The sequence below is a fragment of the Syngnathus scovelli genome, chromosome 8 (assembly GCF_024217435.2).
Source record: "Syngnathus scovelli strain Florida chromosome 8, RoL_Ssco_1.2, whole genome shotgun sequence".
Lineage (NCBI taxonomy): Eukaryota > Metazoa > Chordata > Actinopteri > Syngnathiformes > Syngnathidae > Syngnathus > Syngnathus scovelli.
The window spans coordinates 15,532,167-15,543,679 of NC_090854.1; the positions used below are offsets into that span (position 1 = coordinate 15,532,167).

An 11,513-nucleotide genomic window follows, 5' to 3' on the forward strand; every position below is an offset into this window, starting at 1 on the left:
TGCGTTTATGCATTTTATTTCTAATACAGACTAAGTAGTCAGTCAGTCAGTCAGTATATTGGTTAGTGAACTCGTTAACAGGTTAGTGCGTTTGTTACTTATTTGGTTGGTTCATCTGTCTTTCATTCACTTAAAACGATTATTTAAAAAAGGACACAATACTTAACCAGGCTGTTACATGAACCGGAATGAACATTTATTTAGCCCTGTGAATCCTGCCAAGCAACAAGTACCTGGGCTCACATATAACATTGCTGCCAATTACCTGTGAAGTACGTACAATTTAAAGGTTTTGTGCCGTGTCTCGTCCAGCCGGCCAGCCCACCTCGATGTAATTTGAGGGTCCTCCAGAAAATCGACGAAGAGACCACAAGCGACAACAACCCGTGATGCATCTTCATTCCTGAGATTCGAATTGTTCTTTTTTTTTTAAGTGGGTAAGACTGGTGGTGTATATTTTATGCGCAAGATGTGAAATATTACAACTGTACAAAGGGTTCTTCTTATACATGCCATATTTGGTTACTACAGGGGTGGGAAAATCCAGGGCCCATGGGTTCAAATGCAGATCAGGTGAACGTTAATTCTATCATAAATATCATATGTTTTCATAAATCTAGCATGGCCCTTGGAAGAAAAAGGCTCCTCACCACTCTGCTTGATATCTTACTACCGTATCTTCCTTTTATTAAATTTCGAATGAAAATAACGTTTCTTCCTACTAGCGGTGTTCAGTGGTCATTCGCCTACTTATGTGCCTTTATGTCTGCAACAGGGAGAAGTCATTAAGATTACTATTATCATTATCCAGGCTGTATTTAATGAGATGAAATATTACACAGGTAGTGAAGAATATGGAATGATGGCACAGATTTGTAAATAAAGACTTTAACTCTGATGTTGCAGTCAGGTGGTGTCTGATTCCAGGTGTTTGGGTGGAATTTCAATGAGGCAATTGGTCATACCCTTTTGATTCGGAAAGCAGCAATCCATAACGCTTTTGACAAGCCATCTCCACAAATCGTAATAATTCCGCCACCGGAGCTGTTACAAGAGATCCAATTTGCAATGAGCGTTTATTGAATATTCATACACCTGCCTCTTGCTTCCTCGACAAAAGCTAGGAAATTGTCATTGTCACTGTATATTTGAGAAGAAGACTTGAACGGTAGTGAGTCAGAAGAGAGAAATGCTCAGGCTCAAATTCCCTACTTTGGATTTGTCTTGGCGCTCTGCAGCAGAAACTATTTTAAATCCAACTCCTTGGAAAACAAACACAACCTCAATGCCGTCCGTCTTGGATGAGGAATATGAATCCGAGCAAGACACTTTTTCCCCCTCTGCTTTGTCGTCGGAATGTTCTGCATTTGAACTTTTGGAAAATGTGATTTTTTTTTCCCCCAAGGACCTATGTTATATCATGTATGCCTAATTTTTAATCATAACCTAAATTTACCATAAACATCGAAGGTATTGCCAAGAAATTATTTGTGCCCCTGACAAAGTCAAAAACTGGCTACTCCACTGTCGTAGAAAAATTTCAGCAACTTTGGGAGTCAAGCAGAACAACAAATCATCTTTCTGATCTCGGTATGATATAAAATCAATAGTTGTATTTAAGGAGATACTTTTCAACTTGCAGTTAAAACGATGAGTAATTAATTAAATGGTCACTAGTGCTGTGTGTGCAGGGTTTTAGTTTCTGTAACTTCAATTCACCAATAGAGGGTACTGTAGTTTCAAGTCTAAAAATGTCAGACTCCTCTTGACATTACTTCCGAGGAATTTTACTTAACGTGTATATTCTGCGATAAATACATTTACCGGTCAAATATAGCACTAGCAAAGCAAAGTCGTGGTACATTTAAAGTAGTTTTCAATTAAAAGTATCAGTATTTAAGCTGTACTGTGAATTTTAAAATGATTTTTTTTAAACACCAAATAAATGGAAGAAATATCGTTTTTAAAAATCATGAGTATAAATCTAATTATTAGTATACCTAATAATTTAATGTATGCATTCATAAATAGTAACATTCCATTAGAAATGCAAACATCCAATGAAATCATTTTTGTTATTTCTGTATTTACACTAATGTGGATTTTCCAAAAATGTATGTTTGGTTTCCAAAATGCATTATGGCTCAGGTTCTATTTGGTCGTCAATTGTCAAATGTTTTGTGTGTGTGTTATTTTTCCTTTCAACAGGCTACTTGTCATGTCACACTTGTCCTTGGCAGTACAATGCTCCTTTCTATTTTTAGAAAGAAACATTTTATTACTTTAAAGACTTTCACATGGCTCGTGGTGGACTTCATGCATCTGGAACACTAAGTGAAAAGGTGTGAAAATACAAAATGATTTAATGAAGCGTGAAATCATGTTTCGGGAACAAGTTTGCTATGTTCCTCTGAACCATGTAAATTGCATGACTTCATTATTGCCCTAATCCACCTGATGCGTTGATAATTAGTCATGTGACCTGTTACCATGCGAGTGTCATAAAAACCAATCGTCTGTGCAAAGATTTAAACGGAAAATTAAAGAGCACCTTAGGTCAAGCTGTAAATGCCACCTTCTCTGGAGAACCGCAGAATGTTTGCTGTTCTGAAACAACTGTGTAGTCATTTGTTTTTGATATCAACTGTTCTAGGAATCCATTTTTTACTTTAGAATCTTGCAGTTAGACTGCACTTTGCACTAGACTTGCACTAAGCACAAAAGTAGAGCACTGGATGTTCACCTCAACCTTCCTGGAAATGGTCACTAGACAATTGCAGGGCCCATATATGAGGTAAACAAGCATTCCCACTTCCATTCACATCCATGAGACATCTTATGCAATCATCAAACCATATTATCATCAGATAATCACCCCCCTCCCCTCTTCAGATATTGATCTGTGACCTTTTAGTGATCAGCACAAATCCTAGCAGTCACAAAACGAAGACAGCCCCACACGTTAATCCCCGACGCTCTAAAGGGCAACGCTACAAACAAGGCGAGGGGGCCGTGGGATGCCTGCAGGCTGCAAAGCACATTAAGAGGAAATAATAAAACATCTCCTCTCGAAGACAATACATCCTCTGCTCTGTTCTGACTCACACGCTTTATGACATAGGAGGACGTAGTTGTTATTGGAAACAAAATGGGACTCCCGCCGGCGCTACCCCTGAAACAGGATGTTAAGCGGAAGGCTTTGTCTAACCGTCATTAGCCTATGAGCTAATGTGACACGGAAAATAAATCAATTTCATTCAAATTCAAATAATTTGTGATAAGGCAAGTAATTGTGTTTTGATTTTGTTTGTATCTTCTATTTTGGGATTGAGTTAAATTTTCAAATAATACTTAATGTAACTGTGGATTAAACTGAATGCAAATCCACCACCGGTTAATTATTAGAGTTCAGTTGTATTTAACTTTTTGTATGTAATATATCCGCAATATATTTTAATTCATCCATATTCAAGGGTAGTTTTGTTTTTACTGTCCTTAATGGCAGTATTCAAATTGTGCATAATGTTACAGATAAATTTGCCTCCCCACTTATGCAGCATAGCCTTTGAAATCAATATCAACGTGATCCTTGTTATGTAACCAGGAGGCAGAAACCCTCTGAAATAGTTCAATGCATTGCAGTCAGATTTCCTTAAGCACAGCTCCAGTACATCCTCCATTTTGGGGGTTTTCCAAATATGATCGTGGATTGAAGGAGGTGGGGGGGGGCTGTGGGGTGAGTGCTTTGAATTATTCACAGAAGAGGAGATGAAGTGGGAAGTGACTGTGCTTGACTACAGCTAATTTCGGCCTGGCGCCCTTTACCTTCATCATCCCTATGATGGTCCTCAAGGACTCAGGTCACCACAACATTTTAGTACACCTGCACCTACACAGCCTGATCCAATGAGACATAAAATGCTTTTACTAAAATGTCATTCATTTAACCACAAGGCTGTCATTTTGGTTTAACAACATAATGATTCATACTGACAGCTTTGAATATTTTGACTCATGTGAATGCCAATAAAATATCAGGCAAAGCTCTTAGTTGCACAAAATACTGCTACATATGCTCAATTAATTGATTCTATTGATCAATGACTAATTGTATCTTGAACAAAGTGAGACAAAAATACATTGGTAAAACTCTTAAAAAAAACTCAGTATTTATTGAGGATGTTATTACTTAATTAAAATCTTACACCAGAAGAGGAAAATTTGACTTCAACAAGGCAGGACAAGATTTATTAAAACACCAAATTAATTTCATATATGCAACATTGTCACCAATGGGGGAGAACGTTAAATTCCTTAACTAAGGAACATGACTCCTCATTAAAACACTGGCATTGATACAGATGTTCAGAACATTCACATCCATTTTAAAAATAACAATTGGAAATGTCAAAGCCCTCACTCCTGCTAGTTTGCAAAGCTTTAAATGCAACAGAAAGTGTCTAAAACAGACTCCTTCCGCTCCGAATTAACTGTGTCGCCTTGATTGTAGAGAAGCACCCGCCCGAGGCAAGGAAATTACGATGGCGGCCCATACAGCGTTATTGTAGCGACTTTGCAATATTTCCCCGAGAGAGCTTTGGTCCACTCTTTTGTGCGCGCTCCATTCAGCGCCATTATCGCCCTTGCAGTGCTGTAATTACACTAGTGTCGTGTGAGCAGCCTAGGACGGCCCATTATTTGCACCATTGTTAAGCTTCTCGTTTTGTTTGCGCAGACACAAGAGCGTTCGCCTTGTGTCGATTTATGGATATGAAGTTCATCTTGATTGGGTGGCTTGGTGGCGTCATTGGACTCGGAATGAAAATGGACATCAATAAGAACAAAGTAAAGATTCTTATCTTGTGTTACTTGCTCGTTTGTGTGCTCAGTCCAAAGCAATAAAAGCATTACTGTGAATTGAGGAGCTCCATTTAGACAAAAGTAGTACTTCTGTTCATCTGGTCATTTTAAACCTTTTTAGCCATCGGCAATTACTTGCAGTTTGTTGTCGGGGTTTTATCCTCAGCATGCCAACAGATTGACCCTGGAAATGATTTTTCTTGTTTCTGTTATTTCCTATGGAGGGGACAACATGGCGTTTGCATTTCCTCCCCATATTTGCATGGATTTTCTCGCACGATTGTTTAAATGAAGGCACTAAAATATCCATGAGTGTGAATGGAGTTATAAAATAACGACCATACCAAGTGTGATGGAGACACAGTTCCAAAGATGGTAGTTCTGCTAAGTGTGAGGGACAGAAGAAGAAGAATTATTCAGACCATGTCATGATATTATGTGGTTCAAAACATAATGTGCTGGACAAGATGATTCTCGATATTATGTGTCCTCTTCGCTGTCAGCTGAATAGGCTTCAGCTCAGCCGTGACACACCGTGAGGTAATCATGATAATCATCATTGAAGACTCTAAATTGTCCGTATCTGTGAATGTGAGCATGAACGGTAGTTTGTCTGGATGAGTGCGGATTGACGGGCATCTCCAGCTCAATGTAATGAAGACAAAAGTTCTACAAAATGGACGGATGGATGAATAATTTCAAATGATTTCTGATTGGCTAAGATGTCTTCACAATAAAAGGGCCAGCTTTTGTATTGGCATGCACTCGTCAACAAACTGTGGGGAGGAAGAAAAACAAGTTAGCCTTGACGCTTTTGATTGAATTGAATGTTTGGAGGTTCCGTATATGTTCCAGTACAGGCTGGGTGACTTCCTCCTCCGAAGTCCCCGGAGAACGAGCCATCTGCTGTCTTCTTCCAGAGGGAACGTGCTGGCCAGCCCTCCAGTGTTCTTCCACATTTCTGGCTCCTGGGTGAGTGCTTGTTTTGCTTGAATGCCCTTCTTTCTAATTCACACATCCGAGGCTCTTTGGGGAGACGGGAAATGGAATTCCCATAACCTTCCTTCTCATGTCCTTGGTAATTCGATATTAAAACATAACAGTATCTCAGTCAGATCACTATTGCGTTTTTAATCATATCTTATAAAGAAGACGCACAGTATTCATATATCGCAGTGGGAAATAATAATATTATTGCAGTCTTATGTATCAGTAGAAACAGTTCAAGTTCATTTTATTAGGTGCACCGGAAGTCATGTGAGCAAATCACAAGACATCTCAGTGACATCTCAAGTGTTTTAATTTCAGTCGATTTTTGAACAGGTCTAACTGTCAAGCACACAAATCCAAATGGAGGCCATATTAACCCAACCAAGAAAACTCGATTCCACTCACTAAGCTACGCTCATCTTCCACCTCACAAATATTAGCACTGCGGCATGAGTCTCGAAATACAAGTTTCATTTGTTCCATGACCACACTCATAACTTCAAACTCCAAACTTTCAAAATGAATGGAATTATTTGCGTCTGTTCTAGCCCCCCCTAGGCTAATATAAAAAAAATTGTAATGTGTACTGAGTAAAACTAGCACCACATTATGTTGTACTTTAAAAAAACATACAGGACTGTAATAGTTAAATAGAATTACAAAAATATGAAACAGTTGCATCAAACAAACGCTGCCTTTCTTGGCCGCACGGTGGCAGTATAAAACAGCTAGAAGATGACTATACTGGTCATTGAGGTGTTTTCATAAATCCTACAAGAGCTTTATGCTGTAAAAATGCCTCAACTCCTCTTCGAGTGCATCTATACAGCACTAATATAAATTGTTGTGTGCAGAGGAAAGAGAGAATATGACATTGTCTGTCTACAACTTGTTGCTGAACCATTTGTGGTCAATCCCTTGCACAATCCAGCGCTAGTTTTCTTTAGATGCGTACGAAAAAAATGTTATACATGAGTCAAGTCAAGTCAAGTCAAGTCAAGTGACTTGACTTGACTTGACTTGTTATACATGAAAATGCATTTTCAACAAATTAAACTCATAAGTCAAGGTATAATTCTGTTTTGTAAAAACAGTGGTTGAATTTGCAATTTATATGAGATTGAGTAAGAACATAACAATTCAAATTAATTCCAAAGTGAAAATCGTTTTTTTACGTCATACACTTGAATAAACGTCTTTTCTCTAATAGGTTTTATCTCCGGTCAAATTCCTGACGGTCCCGCATCACTTAGCATCTTGTTAGTGCATGTTAGAGGACTAAAATGGAGCGCAAACATCAGAGTCATGAGACCTCCCCCAGTCCGCCCTCATTCATTCGTTCCCCATGTTTGCCATTAAAGCCATCACCGCCTACAGAATGGTAAGCAAAGCGAAAAAAGGGACTCCATGAGCTAATTAGACTGTTTGCCTTGTTAACTCGCTGATGCTTGCTTCACTTTATCACATCACTGACTTCCATTTGTCTCCAAACTTAATTTCACGCTCTGGCTGCCCGACACTTTGTGTCCTCAGGGGGATATGCGACATACGACACGGTTCACAAATAGTGACAGGTGAGCTTTGCCATCGGAATCGTTCAAATCCCTCGTAGAAGAGCCACGGATTCTCAGAAACGGAAAAGTTGGGGTGTTTTCATAGAGGCACTCTCCTTAAGCCTCCCCCTGGTAAAAATCATGAAATGATCGATAGCGCTAATATCGTAAACCATCTGACCTTTCTTGGCCTCAGGATGGCATCGGTGCACGTGGAGGGGGATGGATGTAATCCTTGTAAAAAGCTGGCAGGGGACTTAGAGGAAAACCGGCAGATTCTAAACCTGGATGCCAAGGGATCAGTGGGGAACAGGGTGCATTCGATATGATTAGCACCAGGGGAGTTAAATCAATAGGTGGTAGGCCTACTTTTCATGAAGAGAATGGGCAAAAACTAATCTTAATGATTTTTATGATTCATATTTTTTAGATTGTTTTTCATTATTGAAGAGAGAACACTACTGATTTCAACCGCTATCTGACCAGGTGCCAAATGCTGATAGGTGCTGAACATGCTCCTTTTGATTTTATTCTGAAGTTTATTATTCATGTAACTCTTCATGCTTAAAAGTTTCAAGTGTATATCTGTATGTTAAGTCACTCGACAGGAAGTCAAATAATAAAGTGTACAAGTTCTTTCACAGGAATAGAATGTGAGCAGCTTTGGGTGATGAAGTCACCGTGATGAAACACTTGCGTTCCAAAATGTGAGCATGATCACAAATCAATACTTTCACGCTGCAACACATGAGAGACTTTCACCAGCTGAAAAGATATCCTGCGCTGTTAGAGAGACACCTTGAAAGGGAGAGGAAATGTCAAGTGCTTCACCAAAAAAAAAAAAGATGAATCATGAGGAAGCAGAGGCCGGTAATCCGCTCCCTGCAAATCTAATTGACTTCATAGCCAATACAAGCCAGCATTCATTTTAAGACTTAGCTGCAAAATGTAAGGCTTTGTAGGCTGGAAATTGATATTCATTTTGACTCAAGCATTAAAAGGGGAGGTCAACCCAAACTAGCTGAAACCAAGTCTTCTGCTTAATTGAATTCATTTAACACTTCTATCGTGTTACAGTTTTTATTGATTTCTGTGATCTGTTTGAAGAAACTGGGAACTCTTCTCAGTCTTCATCATCACCATGTATGTCAGCAGAGCAGAAGACAGACACCTCATGCAAATGCGTTAACACCTTCTCATTGAATTGACACCGTTTTCCCACTCTTTTGCGGGTCAACAGAAAAAGATTGTGAATACAGTACTCGTCAGTTGTCGCAGGATCAAACCCTTTCCGCTTTTACGACTGCTTACTTTTGATGATGCCTTCACAATTGGGAAAGGAGAGCCACATTCATTTCTGAGGGCAAGAGGGCACGACTATTCGCTGACAACCCACACAACGCCACTGGCGCCGGGACGCAGACGGCACCTCACGCTGTGGACGGATTTACACGCAGTCGGGTTCCGCACAAACAACAAAAGTGGTTGGCCCGTTAGAGAGCTCTCGCTACTAGCGGCTAGACGCAAATATGCACTAGCATGTACACGCAATCTCCCCGAGAGGCAGTGTGAGAACACAACATGCGCAAGGCCAAAATGATTTAAAAAAATTTCCCAATTCTTCATTTGAATGACAATGAGACCAAAAGAAATGGGAAGTCCATTTTACAATAAACAAGGAGGCGCAGCTGGTGTGCAGCCACACACAGCGGGGGTGTCAATACAGAGAGACACTTGAGGGCAGCAACACCTGCTACACCCGTGATGCGTTCAGATCACTGATAAGACCAGTACACGCCAGTTATATTCTGACTGGTATGACGACTTCAAGTGTTCCTTAGCGGACCTTCATGACAAAGACAAATAGCTCGAGTAGGTAGGTGACTACGACTGACGTAAAAATTTAAACATCTAAATTGTTTTTTTGATGTATTTGTCTAGTGCAGAAAAAAATAAAGGTCACCAAGTCTTGCGTAAGAAAGTCAATAAAAATTCTCAAACACTTGTTGGACCTTCCTTCTCCTGTACTGATCAGATATTAATTGACAAAGATGAATTCAAAGGATATTTTTACTATAATTATAGCTAGTTTTAGTACATTTTATTAAAGATACATTTTTGGTTTTATTTCATTTCCTTCACAAAAATGTGGAATACATTTTAGTTTTTGTTATTTCTTATAATATCCTTGCCAATGAGTCATGTGAAGTTGCCAATGCACTCTTCCGAGTTTTTTATTTTATTTTTTTTTTATATTTAGATCAGTAATTTACATGTAAATAGATGTTGGGAGAAAACAGCTCTGGGTGGTGTGTTTTTTTTGTCTGCTTTTTATACAGTGACATATTAAGAATGGTTACCGGTAACTTCATTTTACAATGCTAAAATGTTACTTGTTACTTTTTTATTTTTAAGCCTTTAGTCTATATTGTTGATATTAAGATCCATGTACTTGTATGTTTTCTGAATCAATTCAATTCAGCTTACTAGTAGATCAACTGTGTTACTCACGGGCTACTAGTGCATCATTAAATCTTACTAGTGCTGTGCTGCTGTACTACTAGGTCCAACAAGTAGCCACGTTTCACACACTAGTAGCACTCCAATGCTCCCTTCAGTCTCGTGTTTAGTACGTATAGAAACTGGATGGCTGCATTTTGCTCATCTGTGTTGTTTTTCCCAAGGTTTGCCTATATTTAGCATGATGCATGAAGGAAAACAACACGTAATAAAAGCAGCAGAAGATGCAAGCTTCGGGGTTTTTGTGGCCTTGCAGTTGCGCATACTGTGCCTTCCAAATATATGTTGGGAACTGTTTCCTCTGGTCTAGCATCAAAATAGCACCATTGATGTTTGCCAGAACACGCAAGAGTGGTAAGCTTTGCCTGCGGGTGGTTGGACGCTGCCTTTCTCTGCTCTTTTACTACTCCACTGAAATATTTGGCTTTGTGCTTTAAATACTGATGCGATAATTAGATATGTATGTAGTAGACACACCAGGTGTCGTGTAAGAAAATTAAATTAAGCCTTTTTTTTTTTTTGACCCAGTTATCCAATCGTGCTTTAACCAGTAAACAAGCAGAGGAGGCAACATCTGGTTGAAGAAGACTGGCACAGATGTCAATATGTTTTTAGGTTAGCAGCCATTTCAGTTCCTCTGAGGATGGCTGTTATTGATCAAATATGTGTATACATTGTAGTTATGGGAAACTTGATTGTAATTCTAATTTAAAAACAGATCTTACTAATTCTATAATACGGTTTAGCCTTTTTGAAACTGCATTAAAATGAAAAAAAAAATTATAATAATAAACACACGCCTTAGAAATTACCCAATTTGAAAAAAAACAAATTCATATTCAGCAGCAATGGTTGTAATTTGACATTTTTGTCATACTGTCTTTATTTACAAATTAAAAAAATATATACAGCTGCTTTATGTGTAAAGCAAGCATTTAATTTGAATTTTTTTTTTTCAACATTTGACTTCCTTTGCAGCCCACGCATTATATTTGGTTCCTCTGAAAAGATAAAACCCTTCTTCCTGTTGAGATTGAAGCTCCTTACAGGGAACTGTTGCTGCTGAAAGAGGCACAGCGGAACCCGTAGTTAGTCTCGGTTGACATTTATTGATATACTGCAGTGCATTGCGTAATAACTGCAGGGGCTTCCATAAACTCTGTAAGCCTTATTTAAAATACATAATAAAATCACTTGTGCAGACTCTTTGGTCTGAATGACAGCTAACACATGATGTCATTGTTCTCTTTACACAGTGGAACCTCCAAAGTCAAACAATTTGGAGTGACATACTGTGGGGGGAAATATTCTCAAAAGTAAAAAAAACAAAAAAATCATTAAGTGTGAGGGTTTTTTTCTTTGTAGTTTGTGTAATGGATTCACAGAAGGGTACCAATGATGGCTGCTACCAATGATGCCCAATCAGAAATGGAAGTTTGTGCAATGTAGCAAAGTTGGCATGGCTACAGAAATATTAGAATTTTATATTCAGCTTCTCCTCTGAAGAGATGAAGTCCGACTTTAGGAATTTTCCTGAAATTTCCCTAATTGCACATCCTCAGGGGAATTCGACCTCACTTCTAAACAGAG

General features: G+C 38.8%; 1 protein-coding gene across 5 annotated transcripts in view; it reads left to right on the plus strand.

The window, feature by feature from the left end:
• lmo7a (LIM domain 7a) overlaps positions 1–898 on the plus strand; it is a 37,785-nt gene extending 36,887 nt beyond the window's left edge. For all 5 annotated transcript variants that reach the window (XM_049728373.1, XM_049728376.1, XM_049728375.2 and 2 more), the window contains one exon: positions 313–898. In XM_049728373.1, coding sequence (XP_049584330.1) covers positions 313–335 — 23 coding nt within the window. In that variant the 3' untranslated portion in view covers positions 336–898. The remainder of the gene's footprint in view (positions 1–312) is intronic.
• The last annotated feature ends 10,615 nt before the right edge of the window (positions 899–11,513 follow it).